Here is a 25852-nt window from a genome sequence, read left to right as displayed (position 1 = left end):
TTTTTATCGACTATATTAATCAGGAAATTTACAGATTTAAAGAAATGTGTTAATGAATATAGAAAAAGTTACAATTAAATAATATTTAAAAAAAGTATTTATTATTGCAAGTAATAAGATTTGTCGTGAATTTTTAGTTGTCTATGTAAATTTAAAAATTTTTGAATTATCGATTTTTTGTTATATTTTAGGGTTTATTTTTTCCCAACTAGGATTAACATGGAATGGACCTACTGCTTAACATAGACTTCAACCATGCTCTTTCGAATTAAGTCTCCTGACTGGCGAGTGACTAACTTAGAAATGATCTCGGTCATTTCCACCTAATTTTTTTTGTCAGATTTTGCATACTTAATTTACGTCTATGCCCAAAACCATTCTGTTGCCTTGACCACTACGCTAACCAAGTCGGCTAATTATTGAAAATTGAAATATTGGTATTCTAAATAGGTTTTGTGTTTTATACCATTTTAAAATTATTGCGTAAAAAAGCCATTACAGTTGCCGATAGGTGCAAAAAATACGAAAATTTTCAATAAATATTTTATGGTTTTATTAATTCAAAATAGATTTCGTTTTATACAGCTTGTTATCGAATATCGTTTTCTTCAAGTAAAATAACGGGGAAATCGCCGTCAATATATCCGGCTATTTTCTGCCTATCCTTTTCTTCATCTGGATCATTTGAAACTGGATATCCTGGCGGTAAAGAAAAGTTAGGTTTTTCAGATCCTGAGTTTTGAGTAGTGGTTTGATCTGGGCTTGGCTTATAAATCTGAGATGGCCCTGGTGGAGGCCCAAAGCCTGGTCTACCAGGAGGTCCATAACCAGGTGGCCCTGGAGGTCCGGGAGGCCCTGAAGGTGGTCCGAAACTCGGTGGACCAAAACCAGGAGGCCCTGGCGGTGGACCAGAGGGGCCAAAACCAGGTGGTCCTGGTGGTGGACCAGGTGGGCCAAAACCCGGTGGTCCAGGTGGTGGACCAGGTGGACCAAAACCAGGTGGCCCTGGTGGTGGACCCGGAGGTCCTGGAGGGCCTGGCGGATGCTGTCCGAAACCTGAAGGTCCAAATCCTGAAATACCAGTTGGCCTATATCCTGGCCACCCTGGTGTTGCTCCGGGTATGTTGTAATTTGCAAAATTGGGTTTTCCGAATGATCCCTGCATAAGAGGACCAAGTGGGTATTTTTGGTTCATCTGATTTTGTTGGTTATTTGTATTTCCTAAGTTGCTAGCCACTTCAATAGTGATAGGATTTCCTTGTTGCAAATTTGATAAAACATCTCCTGCTAAGTGTTGAAGCGTAGATGCGATTCCCAAAATATTCAGTCCAAACTGATTCGGTCTTTGGCAGTAATACCCTGAAAAATAAATACACATAGTGATGAAATTGTTTTTATATATATATTGCTTAATGTCGTCAAAATATTAATTGTTTTTCAGAACCAGACGATTATATTATGACTTAAAATGTTCTGTACTTTTATTTACAATTAATTATTAGGGTATTATTACATTTTGATATCCTGTGTATTCTTCGTTGCCTATCCTGATATGGGCTAATGAAACTGTAAATAAATGTTTATAATTTCAAGATATATGTTTATGTTGAATTGTGAAATTTTGAAGGATGATCAAAATTATTTCTTAACCAAAAATGTGCGAAATTTATTAACGAAGAATATAATCAATTAATTAATATAAAAATTCATAAATCAATTTTAATTTTATGATCCAATAGATAAACTGTTTAATTTCCCTTGGTAAAGGGTAATTTTCGATTCTGATACATTGAATAACTGTTTTTCGATTAAAGTATTATTTATTTACTTGTACATTAAGAGACAAACATATTAAAACTAAATTAAATAAGCATTACAAGTTTGAAAGAATGGACAAGTGGATTAGAAACTAAGTAAAATGACCTTATTCTAGTTCAGTAATTAAAATGAACACGAGTAAAACAGTCAGAAACTTATATCCCGTTTTATTTCTTAGTTATTTTTTCGGTATAAGGTTATATAGAAATGTTAAAAAGAGGCGGTATTATTTTGTAGATGCTTTTTTTTATTACATGATTGTATTTGCTACTATGGCATATTTAACTTATGAAAACTTCGATTATAAATTAAATAAAGATTATAATTTGATTGTGCAAATATCTGATATCATAATTATACTAAGTAATTTGTTTTGTATGATTGTGTCTATATTAACCATATTTTTTATGCGTTCCTCTATCAGAAATATGATTTTTAGATTATCTTATTTGGATTTATCTGTTAGCTTCTTAGTTAAAAATAATGACCACAAAAACAGTATCAACAAAATAAAACATTTTGTGTGGTTTTATTTTATCTTCAAAGTTGTAATATATACATTCTTTTTACTTCAATATACTGTCATTTATTGTGAAAATTATGGTCGGGTGTGCTTTGAAAACTGGCTGAAAATATATGTACCACAAAAAGTTGGCGACGTTTTCTTGTTTCAATACGTCAGTTTTGTGTTTGTTATTTATGACAAGGTAAGCCAGCTTAATAGTACGCTTGGTTTGCTGCCACGCATGAATCCTATCAAAGCCGAATATTTTGCTGATAATTTGCAAAAAACTTACGAGGATATATTTCAAATTTTCCTTATATTCAATAGAGTTTATTCTATACCCGTGCTCTTTATAGTAGCCAATAAATTTCTTTATATTTTTGCTACATTATTTTATTGTTTATTCGGATATACTCTCAATGGAAAGTTTGTGATACCAAAAGAGTTTGTGGAATATGTTATACCACTGTTATTTGTTGTTTATCCAGTTACACAACTAGTTACTCTTACTGGTACTTGCGAAATGGTACGAACTGCAATGGATAGACGATTGTTGTTGATGTATTCCATTCGATTAAAATCTTTCGTCAGAAAGCAGGTAAGATTTGATTTTCACATTGCAAAGTTAATTTTATTTAAAACGTTCTATTTAATATTTGCAATACATTTATGCTACGTACCTTTTACAATTTTCAAAAGAACAAAACTATTGTTCACTCATTCTGTTTTCCTGGAATAAAAACTAATCAGAAGGAGAAAGATCGACAGAATACAGCGGGTAGGGTAAAATCTCCCATTTTAACGTCCCATCATATACACAACAAGACCTTCCATGAATGTTTAGCTTCATGGTGAATGTAGAAATATTGCTACGCCATCTGCACTTATTTTTACACTTGAGGTTCCACTTTTCGTTTCTAGTAACTATGTGTTGCAAAAGTTTCTTTGTTTTCAGCCGTTGGAATAGTTGCTGACATGTGAAAGAAATATTATTCAACGTCTGTCAGCATTAATTCATTTGGTAACCACTATCTTACTTTCTGACCCTTTCCCAAGAGCTTTTCCGCAGGTGTTACATGTTGGAGTATTCCAGTATTCTATCCGCGTTTGTTTATGAAAATAACTTTTCATATTTTAACAAAGCTTCAGCAAAACCTCATTTGTCATCTTTAGGTCTTGTTTATTTTCGTTTCGCATGTCCTCGTTACACGAGCTGAACTTGAGTCGGTTCCTTCCGACTGTTATGCGATGTTAAGGACCTGACTACGAAAACTGTGTTTTCGAAGACGATGCGGGGTATTTATGTTAAGACTGAACAGTGGTGATGAATGAGACATCTAGAGATGCCTCTTATTTTCATAAAATGTATGGTAAGGAATTAGTCTATAGAAAAAAGTGAATTGAAAGAATAAGTGTTGCTTGCTGATGTTCCACAGAAGCAATTCTTAATTAATAATTTTAATTAATTGATTAAATTTCAATAATTTAAGATTTGGATATTTGGTGGGAATTAAGAAGTTACACTAAGAACTATATAAGGACCTGGATAATACCTAGACCTAATATAATATCTAATCTCTAAAGGTACCAAGAGTCCTTGAATTGAATATATACCCATTTTAATTATTAGGGGGATGAGAATGTTAATCTATACTCATTTTAGAAATTACTAATTTAAAAACATGTTAAATTATTGTCAGCCAATATTGGATAAGCAAGTAAATGGTTAGACTACTCGTGTCTTTGCCAAGATTTTGTGGTAACTTGATTGGTTTACTGTAGCGAATGAGGTGCTATTATGTATTAATAATATTAACATATTATTTCATGTGAGCTTTCATACTCTTGCCTATTAACTGTTACATGATCAGAATGGGATTTGAGCCTTCTATGATTTTAGTAGCGGGTTATGTGGTTTATCAATATGTTGTTATTCTTTGTTACAATAAAATTATATATATAAAAAGTTACGATTTATAACATATATTTCACATTCTATTCAATTCAATATCCATTGCAGTAATGTATACTTACACTATATACCGTAAAATCTTGTAAAATAATTCGCAGTTAATTAAATAATTCACACATAATTATTTGTTTAATCCTTATTTTAGGTGGTTACACATATCATCAGCAATATCTATTGTAACTACCGTTAAATTTGGTAGTTTTGACATTTCTCTACATAAAATAACAGTCCATCATGTAATCATGTACGTTCAATATTGGGTTTTCGACATTCATTATTTATGTTATTTCTGCCGAAACTCCTAAAATATTTTTTAGAAGCTTACAGTAATTCTGTACATACTGGTCATATTCCAAATTTGATTCTAGTTTTATGTTATTGGACGAAAAGTGGCGATTTTGATGTTATTGACTATTGAAGGAGCGACCTAGATACTTATTGAGCGAGAACTAAGCTCAAAGTCTCAAGGAACTATCTTGGCAGTTGGTTAGTAACTGTTGATCGAGAGCTTGTGCGAACTATCATCTGATCACACTCAAATATTGTTAACACTAGGCGCGACAATTAAAAAAGACAAAGAAGCATAATTTTACTAACAAATTTACTAATTGGGACATGTTTAGACTTATAATGCAGGAACAAATCAGTGTAAACGTAATACTCAAAAGTATAGACGATCTTGAGCAGCAAACCCGAAATATAATTGAAAAAATTCGGTCTGCTGCAAAAGAAGCTATCCCGAAATCAAAAGAAATTATTTCCTTGAAATTAAGGAATTGATAAAAGAAAGACAAAAGATCAGAAGAGTATAGCACAGAACAAGACATGCTGTGAACGGTGAAAAATCTGAATTATTTATAAAATATTTAGCTAAAGTATTCTAACCAAATGATATAGAATCTACAATATGTACAAATTCTGTTTATCAGCCAGATGTAGCTGTAAATCTGACTTGTTCAATGGAAGTTGCCACATAAATTGACAACAACCTCAATCCTAAAAAGGCTCGTGAAATTGACAACCACTTATAGAATAATTTTGTTTGAAAAATCTGAAAAACCAGCCGAAGAATTTGGGTCTTATAGGCCTATTTCGCTGTTACCTGCAGTATCAACATTTTTTGAGAAACTGCTTTTAAAACGTATAAACCATTTACAGAAATACCAGATTTCCAGTTTGGCTTTCGAAATCACCACTCGACAATTGACCAAGTGCACAGAGTAACTTGTGCAACTGTTGAAAAGGCATTCGAAGAAAAGAAATACAGCTTTGCAATATTTCTGGATATCTTAAGCTTTTGAGCGGATATGGCATTTGGGATTAATCTACAAAATAAGCAAATTCCTACCGCGTAATTACTGTTGACTACTGGAATCATATCTTTTTGAAAGAAAATTTAGAGTCACGCATGAAGGGGCAATTTTAACACTTAAATCTATTTCGGCTGGAGTTCCACAGGGTAGTATCATGGGACCACTCCCCTATATCTGCTGATATCCTAACAATAAAATAAACAGTACTTGGAACATTTGTCGACGACATATGTATCATGGAAAGATATTTGTCTGCCTAAGGCTGTAGAAAATATACAAGTAGCAGTTAACAAGAACTAAAAATGGACTAGAGCTTAATAGCTCCCAATCTGTCCGTGTTAATTTTGCGTTGCGCCGAAATGACGAAAATCTAATTATATCACTTGACCGATACTCGATTCCTCAAGTGGAATCAGCTAAATACCTCGGAATACATCTCGATGGTAGGTTAAATTCGAAGTTCTACTATTAATTACCAATGCTTATCGCTACGTAGCCAACGAAGAGCTGTACGATGACCTCGAAATCAAATAGATATACGAAGTGATCCAAGATTTTGCCTTAAAGTATGAATTAAGGTTGCTAAATCACAGCAACGTGGAAGCAATACAGCTACTGAACAATACGCAGGAAAACAGAAGATTCAAGCGAATCATACCCCATAAACTCGTTTAGTATAACTTATATACTTAACTTTACCTTAAGTAGTTTAGTTTTATTTTAAACTAGCGACCCGCCCCGGCTTCGCACGGGTACAATGCTGATACTAAATTAAATACACTACAGAAAAAATATGAACGTTGTATATAAAAACATAGCGGCCCGCTCCGACTTTGCACGGGCATAAAATATATATGCCTATGTCACTCAATGAAAACATGATTAAAATCGATCCAGTATTTTTGGTTCATTCATTACTGCCCTTGGCCTGCACGCATTAAATTTGGAGTAAAACAATTCCTCTTCCCCTATACTTACTATGAAGATTTCCTGCTATCTTTGGAATATCTAAATTCATACAATTTTTATTACATTACACATTACAACGCAAATTTTAAATTTGTAATATCTCCGAAAATATTTGTTTAATTTACATGCTGTAAGGAACCATATTGATCTATATTAATTGCACACTGTATTTAAGGTACTTAATTCGATAAGGATTAATGCCGTATTGCTTAAAATAGCTTCGTAAATAAGCCATTTTCTCACGTAAAAAGTAAACAATAAAAATGGTTAATGTGGGTTATCCCTAAAAGATAAACATATACCATCGCGGACTTTTTTGTAGACCTTTTTATGGTGTACAATACTGTAGTACATTAATTTGATCTAACTCGTAGGGTTAGGCAGCGTTTTTGCTAATTGCTAAATAAGCCTAAAAAAATAGGTTAATTTACGACATCACGTTAGAAACCTCTAAAATTAGCAATGTTGCCTTAGTATATTATGCATGTATTATACATATAAACCTTCCTCTTGAATCACTCTATCTATTGAAATCGCATCAAAATCCGTTGCGTAGTTTTAAAGATTTAAGCGCACATGGGATATAGGGACAGAAAAGGCGACTTTGTTTTATACTATGTAGTGATTGCTAAATTCATCCCGTACTCGCCTTGCGTGTCTATTAAAGCAAATACAACAGAATAGTAGTAATTTATTTGTGAATTAAGAATGTACTAAGCTTATTTAATGTAAGATGTAATTAATAAAAAAATATGTGAACGTGCTGTTCAATTGAGCGGTTTGTTATGACGATCAATTAGCGTGTATCAGTAACTGAATAATAAACTATAATTTAAACAGATGCCTCCAAAATAACTGGGCTAATAATACATTGTTTAAAGATGATGTAAGATGAATTTAATGCAAAAACGAATTAATCAAACAATAATGAAATAAATTGCTTGCTAGACAAACAAAAAGAATTTTCTGTGGTGTATTATGACTGATGATCAAAAGTGAATCTACTACGACAATACCAAATGCAATAAGTTATGGGTTAGTTCAGGAGAATCATTCAGATTGATACTGAAGCGGAATATCACCATATTGTTAGAAAGATGGTAAAATGTTTCAGACAATGATGGGAAATATTTTGATTACTATATATTGTGCCAATTTTTCTCAATGCACACCTTTTTAAATGAAAGAAAAGAATAATCAAGAGTATTTTCAAGCATCTAATGATATGTTGATTTAAATATAATGGCTATGAATAAAATTACGTTGTTAGAAGATGGATATACTTTCTTTTTAACCTACATATTTCTTCCATTATATCGATTATATAGTATTTTCAGACATTATTCATTTAACACATTTAACCATTTTAAATAGTTAGTATAGATCTGATAGTTTATGTCATTAAACAAATTGATCCAATTATACTGTTCATTGAAACGTTAGGAACATAATGTCAGAATTAAGTATGACCGCGAGTATGTTCGGGGTAAATAAATTAAAAGAAATATTTTCTCTAAAGGGTTATAAGAAATGTTTACTGCCTTGTTGGATTTTGTGCTTTATGTTTTGCCAAAGTCACAATTTAATAGAAATTAAAAACCAACCACTCTGGGGTTCGGTCTTTTTAATAATTTATATAACAGTGTGTTATGTGATAACGTCGGGTTGGATTTATTGGAATTTTTACAGAACATCCTTCGAAAGAGATACTTTAGTGGGTATAGCTCGATTCCTTGATAGTTTAAGTATAACAGTGGCTGCACTGGGTGTTATTATTTGTACAATGTATTATCAAAAAGATTTGTTAAAGTTACGATTGAATTTTGATGAACTGGAATCGAGTTTAAAGTATTTTCGAATGACTAAATCATATCGATCATTAAACAAATATTTTCTTAAGTCATTTGGTTTACTTCTTATTGGTTGGAGTACGTTTTTGCTGTACAATATGTGGGAGTGCGAAGAATCTAAAATTAAATGTTTCCAAGTTTGGGCTATTTTATATTATTCTACCAAAATCAACGATATATACATTTTGATATTTTGCCTCTATATAATTTTATTAAGGCATATGATATCAGTGATCAATTGCAATTTAAATTACATTTATGAGAATTTATCTAAATCGAAGAATCAAATAGAAGAGGAACAACTTCTTTGCAATATACAGAAGATATTTTATAAGATATTGGAGACCTACCGACTGATTGAGAAGATTCACGGTATTCCGTTGTTTTTAAAAGTGACGAATCAACAAATAGATCTGTTTACCAGCATGTATTTACTTTTTCAAGGTAAATCAGCTAATGATATATTTTTGAAGAATTCGAATGAAAGGAAGTATATGCTGCCTGCTGTATTTTCATTGGAAACCGCTTATCTTACCTTGTTGTTTTGCTCAGCTTGTCAAACTATTATTGGAGAGTACAAGGAAATGAAATTTATTCTTTCCAAAATTCCCATTTATTCGAATAATTTAGTCACAAGAAGGGTAAGTTGTAAAATTTTTGTTCTTTATAAGTTTTAAATCACACCATCAAAAATTGGAATTTTCAACAAACTCTAGTAGTATTTTTAATAGATGTCGTATAAGCTAGCTTCTAATTCAGTGGTGATAATTTCTATGAAATATAGCAATAACTGTTTCAGATTTTTTTAATTGGATTTTTCCATGTTAGCTGGTTTTCCGGAGGCTGTTAAAATACAATGTTAGCCACCATAAAGTTTTAATTTAAGTGTATCATTGTCATTCATTTCTCCATAGACGAGTTCTCTTAAAACTTCCAAGTCAGTTCTAAACAGATAAATCAGGATAAATTGCACTGAACTACTTTATTAAAAACAAATACAGTTGCGTATTTATGTGTAAATGTACAGTATAACAGGTCAATTGAAAACTTCCCAGCCTGACACATAGATGGCGCTACTAGAACTAAATCTATATGTTTTTTAGGTTGTCATAACCCTCCAAAGATATGTCTATGAATTTGATAGCTGTCGGATCATTAGTTTGTGAATGATAGCATTTTGAGTAAAGCAACTTTTGTTATTGTGAAACAAATGGATAAAAAGGAATTTCGCGTGTTGATAAAATATTGCTTTTTGAAAGGAGAAAATACAGTTGAAGCAAAAACTTGGCTTGATGCCGAGTTTCCGGAGACTGTCTCAGGAAAATCAACCATCAAGGATTGGTATGCTAAATTTAGACGTGGTGAAATGAGCACCAAAGACGGTGAACGCAGTGTATGTCCAAAAGAGGTTGCTATCGAGGAGAATATTAAAAAAATCAACAAAATGATTTTGAATGACCGCAAATTAAAAATGAATGAAATAGCAGACACTCTAAAGATATCAACTGAACGTGTACATTATATCATTCACGAACATTTGGGTATGTGAAAGCTCTGTGCAAAGTGGGTGCCGCGCGAGCTCACTTTTGACCAAAAACAACGACGAGTTGATGATTCAGCAGTGTTTGAAGATGATCAAGCGTAATAAACCCGAGTTTTTGCGTCAATATGTGACAATGGATTAAACATGGCTCCACCATTTCACTCCGAAGTCCAATCAACAGTCATTCGAGTAGACTGCACACGATGAACCTGCTCCAAAGCGTGAGAAAACGCAACAGTCGATTGGTAAGATTATGGCGTCTGTATTTTGGGATGCGCATGGAATAATTTTCATTGACTACCTTTAAAAAGTAAGGACCATCAACAGCAACTATTACATAGCGTTATTGGACTGTTTGAAGGACGAAATCGGTGAAAACGGCCGCATTTGAAGAAAAATTACTGCCTCACCAAGATAATGCACCATATCACAAGTCATGAATTGGGCTTCGAATTGCTTCCTCATCCACCACATTCTCCAGATCTGCCTCCCAGCGATTATTTTTTGTTCTCAGATCTCAAAAGAATACTCGCTGGGAAGAGATTTTCGTCGAATGAAGACGTGATTGATGAAACTGAGGCCTATTTTGAAGCAAAGGACAAATCGTACTACAAAAATGGTATGGAAAAGTTGGAGGGTCGCTATATCAGTGTATCGCCCTTGAAGGGAATTATGTTGAATAAAAAAAGACTAATTTTGTCAAAATAATGTGTTTTACTATGATATGCCAGGGACTTTTCATTTGACCTGCTATAATATGCGGAAATTGATTTAGAGACTTCTAAAATTATTATTTTAATGACAAACATAAATAATTTTCTGGTGCACTGAAAATGTTTGATGACGGAAAACTCGAGGAATTACTGAACTATTGGGGAATTATTTAAAATCAAGGTTACTGGATATTACACCAGTACCAAGATAAATAAAACGAAAGGAAATGCTATCGTGACGTATCCTATCGTGACTGGGCGATAAGAAATCGATAGTCTAATCTTAAGCCAAATGATTATTCGAAGTTTCTGCATTGCCTTTTATGGGATTAGCTGGATGTAGTTATTATAGGCGGTTCAGATACAATGAAACCATAATAGGAGTCCGCTATTAATAACAAAATTATATTAAAGTTAAACATTCAAAGCAATAAAATACGGATCTTTGACTACATATTATAAATCATATGAGAACCTACTTGGAAAGGCTAAATGGGGCTACTCCTTTTTTTGCTCTAGATATTTTTCATTTACATTATTGCTTACTTCAATCGGTGTTGCATTACTAACTGAGCAGTGCTTTCATTGTTACAAAAATATTCATCAATAGATCGACTCTAGGATGGTCTTAATAATAAAAGATGAGAAAAATGAGTGGTACTTGTTTTTAGAACTATTAGTAGTATTTTTAGTATCTTACTCTGTGTATATCATATATTTTAACATAAGTTGTTTGCATATATTTGATCAGCGGTATCTATGAGCGAAGATGCAAAATATCAAAGTAATCAGCTGTTAAACAATTTAACCGAACTATGAAATTCGATGGTTTTAACTACATACATTAACAGTTTTCCATTTAGTATTATAAAGTTATTTAATATTTTACAGACGCTAATGATGGAACGCTCAAAAGTGCATTTTCAAAGTCCATAAAACACTTATGGTGATGCTGTTTCATCATATTCCAAGTATCACTTTTACTTCCTATAATTTTAAAGTGCTGATTTTGATGCAATTGACAAGAAACAGCCTGGGATCTAAACAATTTCGAGGACAATGAATTGTAAGGATTTTTGTACGAAAAGCCAGTTAAGGCTCTTAAAAAACTTCCAAGCAACTTAGGAGACGATGAATCAACTGTTTCCAGAGCTTTACATAAATGATATCGCGTCATTTGAGTGAAAACACTATTTTGAATCGCTTCAATATCATGGTTTGATTACTTGTGAGGCAAAAAGACGAGTTTTCTCTCAAAAGTAATTAAGAAGTTAATCTACTACTACTACTACTACTGCTGGATTCCTAGCGCAAAAAGTCAGGAGAGCAAAACCAAATATGACTCCTTCAAGACGGTATTGTCATGTTGCCAATATAATGGCAAAAAGTTGTTGAATTGGATAGAAAAGTATTTCATTAATTTATATCGTATCATTTTTTCTGATTCAATACGTTTTATTTGCTCTGAATTAGATATTGTCTGTCAGGATTTGTTGATTAGTGAATTAGAAAATGAAGAACATTTGCGTTATATTTTAATATATTCGATGAATTATATTTAGTCGAATTATATGGCTTACTTACGTAATTAAATAATTTGCTTTAATCGTTTTAACAGTTCTGATGTACCTTTTCACAAATGTCTTGAATACATTATATTATTATTAATATATTACAAATTAGCATACATAGTTAATTTATTTGACTATTTTTTTCTTGGGAATCACATAGTGAATATATGTTGATGGCATGGTATGATAATTAATTTTCGATAATGGATTTTGATTTTGTTATGTTTCATGATTACTTAAACCTATTTTTCTGAAATATGGTGTATTTTATTTTGTGGTATAACACTAATTATTTATGAGAATTAATGTTTTATGAAAAAAATTAATAATTTGAAAAATTTACGTTTATATTACAAATATTACATAACTTATTATACGTATACAAAATATGAAAATGAATAATTTTAGATCTTTTACTGTTTTACATATAACACATACATAAGAACAGTATAATTTGTTTATTTTTTGTATTTGCGGCGTTGATTAAAATAGCTTGACTAATGGTATCTGACGTAATCCGAATATTTAATTTTATATATTTTTCCATTTATTTTTTGTCCATTGTCAATATCTTCATGTTTGGGTTATTTATAGTGTTTTTAAATGAGGAATATGCAACACCAAATTTATTTTAATTGAATAAAATCAATTATGTAATTAATTAACTTATATAGTTAAAGTTAAGTAATTTAAAATTTTAAACAATACGCAGATTTTTACAGATATGTGGATTCTTAACAGGGTGACAAGCGCATCGTGAGTTCATATAAAAAAATATCAAAAGTGTAGAATCTGACACGGAGAAATAATCCGTCATGCCGTTGATCCGGCTAGATAAGACCAGATACGTTCTGAGATTATCTTCATGTTGTATACGCTGTTTCACAAATTGTCAGGGATTAGTGCATTAATGGAGGATATTTGGTGGCCAAAGTTCATACAAAGTTTTTGACGTAACTAAAATCAGTTATTAAATTATAAAATATTGCTTATTGAAGGGAAAAAATACAGCTATAGCAAAAACTAGGCTTGATGCCGAGTTTCCGGACACTATCCCAGGAAAATCAACCATTAAGGATTAGTATGCTAGGTTTAGACGTAGTGAAATGAGCACCGAAAGCGGTGAACGCAGTGGACGCCCAAAAGAGGTTGTTACCGACGAAAACATTAAAAAAATCCACAATATAATTTTGAATGACCGTAAATTGAAATTGAATGAAATAGCAGACACTCTAAAGATATCAACTGAGCGTGTACATCATATCATTCACGAACCGCGCCGCGCGCGAAAGCTCACTTTTGACTAAAAACAACGAGGAGTTGATGATTCGGAGCAGTGTTTGAAGATGATCAAGCGTAATAAACCTGAGTTTTTACGTCGATATGTGACAATGGATGAAACACGGCTCCATCATTTCACTCCGATGTCGGTTGGCAAGATTATGACGTCTGTATTTTGGGATTCACATGGAATGATTTTCATTGACTACCTTGAAAAAGGAAGGACCATCGACAGCGACTATTACATAACGTTATTGGACCGCGCGAAGGAGGAAATCATCGAAAGACGGCGGCATTTAAAGAAAAAGGAAATGATGCTTCACCAAGGCAATACACTGTGTCACAAGTCAGTGAAAACGTTGGCTAAAATCCTTGAATTGGGCTTCGTATTGCTTCCTCATCCACCGTATTCGCCAGATTTAACTATTTCCTGTTCTCAGATCTCAAAAGAATGCTTGATGGGAAGAAATTTTCGTCGAATGGAGAGGTGATCGCAGAAACTGAGGCTTATTTTGAAGCAAAGGACAAACCGTACTACAAAAATGGTATCGAAAAGTTGGAGGGTCGCTACAATCAGTGTATCACTCTTGAAGGGAATTATGTTGAGTAAAAAAAAGTAATTTTGCCAAAAAATGTGTTTTACTGTGGTAGGCCGGGAACTTTTCAATTGACCTGTAAACTGATAACTAAATTATGTTAATCTGATGTTGTTAGAAGCCGTCTAAACCGATCGATATATAATTAAGCAGAATGTTACTTGTTAAAATTGGATTTGTCGCAACTAATCAATTTGCGGTTTCGGTTAGTCTGCAATGTTTTGGAATATGAATAATACAGTAAAAAATCGACCCCTATTGAACTCCATTCAGACAAGATCTAACAAAAAATACGTTTTAATTTACGTCGAATCTGGTTAGTTATTCTTGAGTTTGTGATTTAATATTGTTATAATAAGTTAAATCAAGGAATTAATGTTTGAAACTTTATATAAACTTGACGAAAATTTTTTTTTCTAATAGATTGACTTTAAAATCGCAAATCTATAACAATACTTATCGAATAAAGTTATATTCTATATCTCTATATATATTTCCTTGAAAGGTGACGATCCACCTAGAATAAATGTTTGTAGTCAAATAAGAATAAGCTTACTCTACAATAAAAGAAGCTAGAGCAGGTATAACATAAGGAAGTGTATTAGGTCCAATGCTTTATCTACTCTACACTTGTGATATACCAGAAATGGAGAATAATACGATGGTTACATTTGTTGATGATACTGCGATTATAGCCGTCGGAGACAATAGTGGAAAAGGCTCACGAAAATTACAACATGCAAGTGTCAATATAAATTATTGGACACAAGCTTGGAAACTAAATATTAACGAAAGTAAATCTGCGCATGTATAGTTCACCTACAAACAGACCGTACAAGCACCAATAATATTAAATAATACTATCATTCCATATAACAACAACGCTAAATATCTCGGAATGAATCTTGATGTAAAACTTCGCTAGAAGGAAATTATAAAGAAGAGAAGAAAAGAACTGGAATTGAAATATAGGAAAATGTATTAGCTAAATGGGAGAAAATCACAATTATCAATACATAATAAATTGCTATTATATAAACAAATACTGAAACCTACATGGACATACGGAGTTCACTTATGGGGATATTCTGCAAAGAGTAATATAAACAAAATAAGAAAAATTCAGAACAAGGCTCTAAGAGGTATTGTGGGTGCACCCAAATACTATAGGACTGATTACCTACATCGAGGCTTTCAGATACCCACAGCCAGTCAAGAAATCAAGATAATTGCAAGGGGAATGAGGAAAGGGTCCATTTTCATTAGAATATTGAAGTACTGCAGCTTTTGGATACCACAAGAACAGGACACAGATTCAAAAGAAACAAACCATCTGATCTTGTGTAGTGTTGTGTAGTGAGGTGCATATAATAAAAAATACAGTAGTGACATATATAAACATTATTTCACCAGAAACTGAGATAGGGCCGTTGGGCCCTCCTAGTAATATACATAGATAAGTTAAATAATAAAAAAGTCAAACATGTGTATTTCTCCATACATCAACTCGGTCGTTTGTAGGAAACAATATAAACGATGTTTCATCTGACGATACGATCTTCTTCCAATTGTTATGTTTTTTTTTAATTCATTTATTACATTGTTACTAGTCATTGTCGACTAACCTACAATTTGTCTTTACAATAACGTAAATCTAGGAGGACTTATCGGCCCTATCTTAGTCCCTGGGGTAATAATGTTTATGTATTAACATTGCTGTTTTTCTATTAAATGCGCGTCACTACACTATACTACACAAGATCAAATGGCTTGATTCTTTTGAGCCTGTGTCCTGACTTTGTTCTGAAAAACTTGTATTGCATTTATATTAGTTTTCGCGAAACATTCCCATAATCGTATTTTGTATATCTATATATGTTTCAATACTTGCTTGTTTAATAGCAATGTATTACCTACTGATAATTGTGATTTTTTTCTAATTAACTAATATATTTTCCTATATTTTAACTATATTTAATAACATAAAAAAATCAATACGTCGCGTACATTATATTTGAGGCATTTTACAAATTTTACATTGTAAATAGATTAAAATTGGAACATTCGTTTTGTTAGTGATATTCGTCATGTATTCTCATTTAAACCTGGTCTTATATTTAATTGATTTTATGCACAGCCTGTTCGTTTGATTTTTGGTATTTTGTCATTAAGTTTAACCGCTTTAAATTGACGTAAACAGAATACTAAATGCCTTGAACATATAACTTTTATTCTGCACATTTAGCGTTTTAGAATATTGTTCAGTTTGAATTGCCTAAGTTTACGTAAATCAAATATAAGTTATAGCATTTCTGAAACTCAACAATTTTAGGTATAAAAAGAGAAATTATTTAATAAATCTTGCAATATATAGATATATAGTATATAGAGTGTAGTATAAATACAGTATAATTGTTAATTATATTGGTGATATTGAAAAAGATTATTAATTTATTGTATATTTAAAACGGGAAAAAACACTGAGTTACAATTTTATTAATAATTTGAAGTCTACAAAAACAACAAAATATATGCAAAATATTAAAATACAATTAAGGTAATGTCAATAAGTTAATTTAATAATATAATATCACACATGTATTTTGAATAAATAATTGATCATTGAAATATATATGTCAATGATATTGTATTTGTTTTTTGATTTCATTAGCATTAGACTTAAATATGGTTATCGACTACAACATTTTTAACATTTACTGTAGGTGTTTATGACATATTTACTGAATGAAACATTTATTATTAAATTTATTATCATAATTGTATATCAAGCCTTCAGAAAAAAGATAAATATAGAATTATGTGGTGATTTTTTAAATATATCTCTGATTGTAAAAACTATTCGTAAATGAACATCTGACATATGTAAAAACGTTTTGAAAATAAATCTTTTATTAAATGTTGGAAAATTATTCATGAAAATAATACTATGCGATTTCAAAGACCTTACATGTGGAAGGACCAAATAGCAGTTGTGTTTATAATATTTTTGCACTCCTGCTGTTGGAATGGAGGAACATATTAGCTGTGGAAAGCGCTCAATTGTTATTTTTATTGATTTTCGTTCTACTTTCAACTGTATCTATTGGCCCTTTATTTTTTTTTTATTTTCTAAAATTTCTTTAGGCATCTTAGGATGGTTCCATTAGCTACGCGCGAGTGTGAAATGATATGTCTAATTCATTTGAGAGCCGACTCTGTGTTCACCAAGGAGATGTCGCCATTCCACTGCTTTTCAACATAATAGAGGTTGCAATTTTGCTAAATATCTTTAAATGGAGATATGGTGTTTAATGTGGCGCTACAAACTTCTTAACCCATCTGAGATTTGTTAATGATCGCTATATCGTTGATATAAATATTGAGGCTTCTAGAACTCTTCATATTATAGTTCATATTACATAAACGTATGGTTTGAGGAATCAAACAAAACTGATATTGAGTACAATTTCCGAACTTTCCTAGTCACACAGAAAGATTGACAATCAAAGAAATCACCAGGTTATGACTTAATAACGGGACAATCACTGCAAAAACTACCAAGAATAGGAATTACAAATCTCACCAACCTGATCAATGTGTCATTTCGAATAAAACATGCTCCGGACGTTTGGAAGATGACTGAAATTATCATGGTTCCAAAATCGGGAAAATCACCAAATGAAATAAAAGCTCACTGTTACCAGTAATATCTAAGGTATTTGTTACTGTAAAAATTCCTGATGAAAAGGATAAAACCTATAATAGAGAGAAAAAACCTGATATTTACACATCAGTTTGGGTTTATTGGTTGGGTTATGGGGATGTTCCGCGAAAATTAATATAAATACAATACAAGTTTTCCAGAACAAAGCCCTGAGAGATATTGTAGGTGCACCGAGATACTACAGGACAGATTACTTATATTGAGATCTGCAGATACCGACTGTTATTATCATGTCAATATTAATACATCTTTGGATAACACTATAACAGAACACAGGCTCAAAAGAATCAAGCCATTTGATCTTGTGTAGTATAGTGTAGAGAGGTGCATTTAATAGAAAAAAAGTGTTAATGCATAAATATTATTACACCAAAAACTAAGATCTGCTGGACCCGAGAGTAACAGTTGTATTTCAAAGACTACTCTTTTAACAGACTTCCCATCTCCATCAAACGCTTATATTAGAAGATGTTAATTCGGTCTGTACTCCTCTATGGATCTAATGTTTACTTCAAGTTTGTTACACACAACCAGTTTCACCTGGTTCAACTTCTCCAAAATAAGCACCTCAGGAGAATCTTAAATGCTCCATGGTTTGTCAGAATTAATCAAATTCATAGGGAAACTGACACTCTAGAAATCAAGCACTTCATATCTCAATCATTCCACAAACAACAACTCAGCTGAAGTTCTTCTGAAAACGCGCTTGTTCGTGAGGTGGTCGATATGCTTAAAACCGCGTCACCGCTAACCTTCCCCATTTCCAGGCTGAAGCGAACTCATCCGTTGGTGCAGTCATAACTTTTGCCACCGTAGGACAATATCCAGTCTTGTGTTAATTCAAGTTCGCCGGGTTTTCGTGCCCAATAATGGCTGCTTGATCAGCAGGTGCCATATCTCCAAATTTAATGCAGTAGCTATAGTGATCCATAGGGGTCAATTGTGAGACGGTTTCGGTTTAGTGTATTGGTAAGCCCAGAGGCAATCCCACATTAGCCGGTCCAACTTGTCCTTGTCCAGGTCCACCGCCTGGTTTTAGGCCAGAACAAAGAAAAAATAATTCCAAAGAGGCACCGGACAGCCGGCACAACGCTTCAACTGCCAAAGTGCATTAAATTGCGACTGTAATCATGAATCCTGATCCTTTAAAAATGACAGAAGAACGCCAGCCAAGTTTTCCAACTGCGAAAAGGAGCATCTCGCCAATTTTATAGGATGCAAAAAACGACCACCACCAAAGAGTTACAGACTAAAACCTCAACAAATCCCTGCACCAGCTCCCCAGATATGGGCAAACCAAGGAGGAAAGAGACTAGCCAGCCAGCTAGCCCCACCAGCAATGACAAGGGATGCCGGGATCGAGGAAATCCAGAGAGATTTTGTTGCTCTCGCCAAAAAAATATCCTGCCTCATTGGTTAGCTTTATCTCGGGCAAAATCGCGGGCTTTATCCCAGGTAGACTGTCCCATCGGAAACCCCCAAGTATGCTAACCCGTCCTTCTAGCTATTCGCCTATGTGACCAGAAAAGCTTTATGGTCCTCTCAAATCAATTTTATGGTCACCTTCCAAAGAGAGGTAATTATTGTATACAACGTACATCTCACGCCGCCTCCAAATAACTTCATAGCCAGTCGGATATCAACACCAGATAGGGCCACCATCACAGGTCTGTTTTGTCGCTTTTTCAAAAATATGGTACCTTTTTGTATTTTGCCGTTGTTACAGCCTCTTTTCAAACAGTTCGCTACATTGTTACCGCTTTCACACCTGGTAGTAGAGCATTCTTCCAAATATGTGAAACTTTCCACTGCTGTTTACGCGACAGTAAAAACCCGCGTAGGGCTCTCTGGTCCCAAAACGGTTTCTCGGTCTTCGGGTACCATAAATTAGTCCACATGTATAGTGTATAAGTGTATTATTAACTTTAGCTTAAGTAGTTTAGTTTTATGTTGATTTGGGATATACATGCTGATGTATTAATCCCGTACACGCTTTGCTTGTATATTAATGCAAGTACAACAAAACAGTAGTAATGAATTAATTTGTAAGTTAAGAATGTACTAAGCTTATTTATTGTAAAGTGTAATTAATAAAAAAATATGTGAACGTGCTGTTCAATTGTGCGGTTTGTTATGACGATCAATTAGCGTGTATCAGTAACTGAATAATAAACTATAATTTAAACAGATGCCTCCAAAATAACTTGACTGTCAACCTGTTTTTATTGAAAACTCTTTTTTTTGCAAAAAAAAGTTAGTTAAAAGTTAGATCGATTGAACTCTTCAGGTGGTTTTTTTAAATAAAGTTTGTGGTAATTTGAACGATGTCTAGAAAGTTTGTCTTTTATTACTATATATAGATACTATACGTACATATATGTCAATGACTCTGTTGGAACTCTTTTTTCGCAATATAAATCAATAGACAACCGTTTTTTTTGTTCGTTTTAGCAGTAAGGTAATTTAAATTTTGTCGTCGTTCTCTTTAATTTTAACCTTCTTTTATTGCAGATTAGCATATTTTCGCGACACTTGTTACATGAAGAATTCAATTTTACGGCGTGTGGATTTTTTTCAATCGATGCTTCGCTATTACAAACGGTAAAAATGTAACAGGTTTTAACTTTCATTTTACTTTAATTATGTGTTATGTATTTCATATTCAATAATTAGTAATTATGTGTTAAGTTGAATTAGTGTGGACATTTTGTATCAAAACTAAAGGTACTTTTTAAAAACTTAACATATTTGAATTCTAATTATTCGCACACATTAAATTTTATTTTTATGTTTATTTTGTGTTATGTACATTTTATCTTTGCCAATTTTTTTATATAAGTTGAAAATATTTATTCCATTTTCTTATTGATTTAATTGTTACAGATTGTTGGATCGGTTGGAGTATATCTGGTTATGTTTATCCAATTTAATTCAGCAGATTTTCAACATGCATTTACCAAAAGCAACACCACTAGAAATTGATTTCACCAAGTTTGTAAATAATTTTTAGGGATTGGCAGTAGTGTTTTACGCTATAAGATGACCGTGCATATTTGCTTGAATATTTTAGAAGTAGAAATTCGATGGAGTTGATAACAAATATTCCAATAAATAAAAAAAATTAAATTAATGATGAAAAAGTGAAAGTTCAAATCAACCAAAACTCTCATCGATTAAAATTGAACTTGAGCCAAGTCTTGATGAAAATACAGTTCTTATAAACCATTAATTTGACAAAATGATGTTGCAATATGACAAAGTTAGGATACATGAACACCCATTGTATTCAAAATCAAAAATAATGAAATAAATTTTTTAAATGAGAATTGTCGTATTGGCAAGTATATTTGTATCATGTTCTTGTCGAATATACTCACTTTTGATAAAGATACCCAAATATAATCTAATGCATCAATAGTTGTTAAAAACGTGTTGTTATTTCGATCTGTAATTCGAATATTGCAAAAGAACTTAGAAATATAGATAGTTACCAGTGATGGACTACAAATAGATTATAATAGTAATACGTAAAGTTTTTTTTCGAATAAAAAAAAATAATTCACATTGTTTATATTTTAGAGTTAGAATTTGATTGTAGTTTTGTATTAGAAATGTTCAAACATGTTAGAATAATGCATTTGTTGTGTAAAAGTTAATATTATGTTGTACAGTGTTTGAATAAATAACTTATAAATTAGACAACTGTTATGTATTTTAAAACTTATCACATAACATATCTGTGAAATATTTTATTGTTACACATAAATGACGGTTCCAATCAAAATATAATATATTCCCGTTGTACCAACCTTAGTACCTGAGGATACCTGTTAGAATTAATTATGTTAGAGTATCTTTGATGACACTATCATTAATATTTCAAAACCAATAGGTTGCCGGCTTGGTGACGCGATTGCTGCGGGTTCGAATCCTGCTGGTGCATGGTTGTACATTTATGTTTGTGATTGTTTAAAATTTGTGATTGTCCTAGGCAAGACTGTAAAATCTAAAAAGAAAAATGATCCCAGTCACGTCATTAATGCTGGGTAAGACCGAATGTCTGGGATGATTTTTAAAGTTGGTCAGTCGCCAGTCGGTAGGCTTAACGCTGATAACCGTGGTTCGGAACCCACGTTAAAACTGTAGGTCCAGTCCAGATAAATCCTATACTAGTTGGTAAAAGGAGACTTTAAAAAATATAAATAAAAAAAACCAATAGACATTGAAATTTTCTGTCTCTTAGAGGAACAGTTCTACAGGGAAATTAACAATTATTGACTTGAGTGTACGGTTTAATTGTAACCGTTTAATATATGGCTGTAACATCGATAATGTTATTTTTTCTATTCATTTGACTATTTCATTTTTAATTGGACCAAATTTTCTAGAAAATATTATCTACAAAATGGTTTTTAATGACCACAAATTGAAGAAGTGTAATTTAGAAAAATGCGCGTCAAACTTTTCTCATGATAACAGGGGCTAAAGTTTTTAAACGGACATGGTTATCTTTTATGTAAATATTTGGAAATGGGATCACAAATCAGTTTATTATACTGTGTATACAACTTACTGTGTACACAGATTGCATTATACAGTTTATATTTTTAGGAAATAAATAAAAATGGCGTTCAAAATTTACATCTACTGTTAGTTAATGGGTTAATAGGTTTTTCGTTATATCGATATTATTGATTCATATATTTCATTTAGATATGTGGATATTTTTTATGCGTATTTCATTTGGATCAATGGTTTTTCAGCAAATAGTTTTGTAAACAATTTTTCTTGCTCTCTAGTATGACTAAAAAATATCGAAAACGATATATTAATATTTAAAAACCATTCAATCATTATATTCATATTTTTTCTCGCTTTCGATATCCTTGAGGTGATTAGTCTCAGGAACTTTACCGAAGCCAAAATAGCCATTTTCCACCGAAATTATAGTTACATTAGTATTGTCAGTATTATTAATAGAGGCCAATATTTATAGTAAAATTTATGTAAGTGTACAGTTAGTTATTTTCGAATAACATAATTAGCATAAAAGATCTTTTAATATAAATTGAACTATGATAATGTCAATAGTTATTAGTACTTAATTATCATTCGGTATATATAGAGTGCAAATATTTACAAATATTTAATAAATAAATATTTATTAGTTTAATTAGGTCTCTAATCAATAGTTAAGTACCCCTTCTATTATTAGAATAAAATTAAAAAGTTTATAGCCCATCAAACATTTTTAGAAACTTATGGCAAAGCTTATGGCAATGGCGATTTTGACGTAGCAGAAGCAAATTTATCCTATTTCATGACAACGCTCTGTCATACGTTTTTTGAAGGGTACACTAATGTAGCTTGAACAAAAAGTTCTGTTGCCCCCTGGCTGCTTGATTTAGTGACCTTAGTCGCTTGACTGGCACACGGTTTCGAAATGCTGGATAAGTGTGAAATTGTATGGGTGGTTGGATCGCCGTCAAATCAACATTGTTCTTTAGGCATGGTGTCGCCATATTGACATGATGGAGGAAAGTTGTAGAAAATGATGAAAAATATCTTGAATAATATACTGAAGAAAGTTTTCTCTGAAAAATGATCAAAATACGTGCATTTACCTAATATGCTTTAAATTTAAGCAAATCAAACGTTACGTAATCCAATAATTAGCAAAAACAATGTTAATTCACAATAATATTATTGAATTGTTAACACTATTACGATAAAGTTTGACATGTTTGATAAATATTATTATCTAATTATTCAGTCGTTTAAACTCTATACAATATTTCCATAAAGCAACTTTTTATTAGATTAGCTACTTTTTCGAAAATATGAACTGAATAAATTATATTTCAAAGAATTAAGGAAAAAATCCTTGAAATTAATAGATGGAAAATACTAGACGAAGAGTGTCAAAAAATGCGGATTTCTTCAAATATATTACTTCAGTGACGGCATTAGCATTTTTGAGATAAAACAGCATAAATATTAATAAAACGTGATGATAAAGTTTCCTAATTTATCTTAAGTGTTTCTTTATTATATACATATTTACGTCCAGCAAGGTAGAAAAATAACTAAGAGTTTATTAAAATAATATGGGTTTACTCACTATTGTAATTATTATATAATGCAATAACATAAAAACGGTAAATATTACAATTAAATAAATAAACGTAAATAAAAACCTTAAGAATTAACATCTATTATATAATGTAATCAATAATTCAATATCATAAAGCAATAAATATTACGCATGATATTTTGTTGTATATACATATGAAAATGTTTAATTAATAATTTTCATAATAAGAAAAGCGGGTGGCATTTTAAACAATGAAAATATGGACCAATAACAATATTTTAAATATGATTTAAATGATTATTTTTGTATTTAGCAGAAAATAATAACAAATGAAGTACTTACCATTAGATAAACATAGTAAGCAAGCGAATATAAATACACTATTCATATTGCATGGATAAATAACTACTAATCAATATAGGAATAACATTTTTCTATGTTAGACGAAACAACACTACCTATTCATTACTAGCAAACAAATCATTTAAATTTAAACGGAAAAACCAGTCTACAATATCAAAAAACTTCTCATTAGTGGGATCTTTAGTTATTTAACATTAATAAAAGAGAATACACACAAAAATTTTTGGTTTGGGGATAGAAGGTCAGTTAAGTTCACGTCAGAAACTCAGGTTGCGATTTTATTTTCGCCTATTATTCATTTGTTAGGATAACCGTGAAGTTACAAGACATATGCGATTCGTTTAAAAATCATCAAGTGGTATTGAACTTGGTTGAATTAGAAAGTAATACAATCATTATAGCCAATTTAAATTCGTAGTAGTCAGCAAAATAACCCTGTTTCTTTTTTGATTTGTAATTTTAACTGTTTTAACCATTAATCCAGTACATATATAAAGAAGAAGGCCATTATAAAATGTATTTCATATAATTTATGTTATAATTTCACGATAAAATATATTAATAATTGAACTATTATTTCTCAATGTTAAAGAGAACTGATAATTTTAATTTTCACATAATGAATGAAAAAAAACCAATTTTTCTAGTTTAAACTTTATTTTCTAATTTTTACACACATATATGAAGAGAAAATTAGAAAAGAAAGATATGTTTTTTTATTTGTTTGTACTAAATCATCATTTTTTGTAGTTTTTTATTATCAGTATTCATTATAAACTAACTAATGTTTGTTATTTTAACTGTAATAATATATTCCTAATGTTGTTAATTAAAATCTTAATAGAACTTTTCAGCTTCCACAGAATAAACCAATTTCAATTATATGTGAGGGTTTTAAGATAGGATTGTAATATGTTAAAATAATTTATATAGTTTATATTATTGGTTGCCTATATCTAAAATTTTATCCTATTTTACTGGATTAAGAAAGTAATTTTCATTTTTATTTTCAGAAGTGTTATTTTAAGGCAATAAGGCAACAGAACAATTATTATGTTAGAAATTACTAAGATATATAAAAACTTAACGAATATATATAGAATATATATTGGAACTATATTGGTAAGCGCTGTATTACTGGTGGTTTATAGTAAATCCTGAAATTTAACAATTTTTTATATGAATATAATTATAATAAACTAATTAATGTAAATTATGGTGTGTTTGTTTTAGGAATTGGCAAATAATTAATATAGGTGTGAAATTATAAAATAATACTTATTTTATAGTAATTTCTTGGTTCTAATAATGATAATAATAATGCAAATAATCTTTTATCTTTAATTATTACTATTATAATTTATTCTTTTTTAATTTATAATTTTTTATATATAAATATTACATAAAGATTATATTTTAGGATATAGGATAATATAAATAATGTTGTATGCTTAATTGCCAGTTTAAACAAAATGTGATAAAATTAATTAATTAATTAACAATTAATTTTTCATATTTTTCTTGCGAGTGATTTAAAACG

General features: G+C 31.3%; 2 protein-coding genes across 3 annotated transcripts in view; one reads left to right on the top strand and one right to left on the bottom strand.

Annotated features, from left to right (window-relative positions):
- Positions 1–529: 529 nt before the first annotated feature.
- Positions 530–24450, bottom strand: LOC143197294 (uncharacterized). Its single transcript, XM_076405640.1, has 2 exons — positions 24292–24450; positions 530–1359 (listed from the first exon to the last, which is right to left on the bottom strand). The coding sequence occupies exons 1-2, from the start codon at positions 24335–24337 to the stop codon at positions 590–592; spliced, it is 816 nt and encodes a 271-aa protein (XP_076261755.1). The 5' UTR covers positions 24338–24450; the 3' UTR covers positions 530–589.
- The window catches only part of LOC143197282 (uncharacterized), a 45988-nt gene continuing 22550 nt past the window's right edge, over positions 2415–25852 (top strand). The window contains exon 1 of one of the 2 annotated variants that reach the window (XM_076405608.1): positions 2415–2525. The gene's annotated coding sequence lies outside the window, so the exon portion shown is untranslated. Of the gene's footprint in view, positions 2526–2841; positions 2922–25852 lie in introns of those variants that run through there. The other variant, XM_076405609.1, reaches the window with a different exon arrangement.

The sequence above is a fragment of the Rhynchophorus ferrugineus genome, unplaced genomic scaffold, assembly GCF_030347505.1.
Source record: "Rhynchophorus ferrugineus isolate W39M unplaced genomic scaffold, kcgeb_rfMv2 rfM5, whole genome shotgun sequence".
NCBI lineage: Eukaryota > Metazoa > Arthropoda > Insecta > Coleoptera > Curculionidae > Rhynchophorus > Rhynchophorus ferrugineus.
This window is presented reverse-complemented; position numbering and strand designations above follow the sequence as displayed.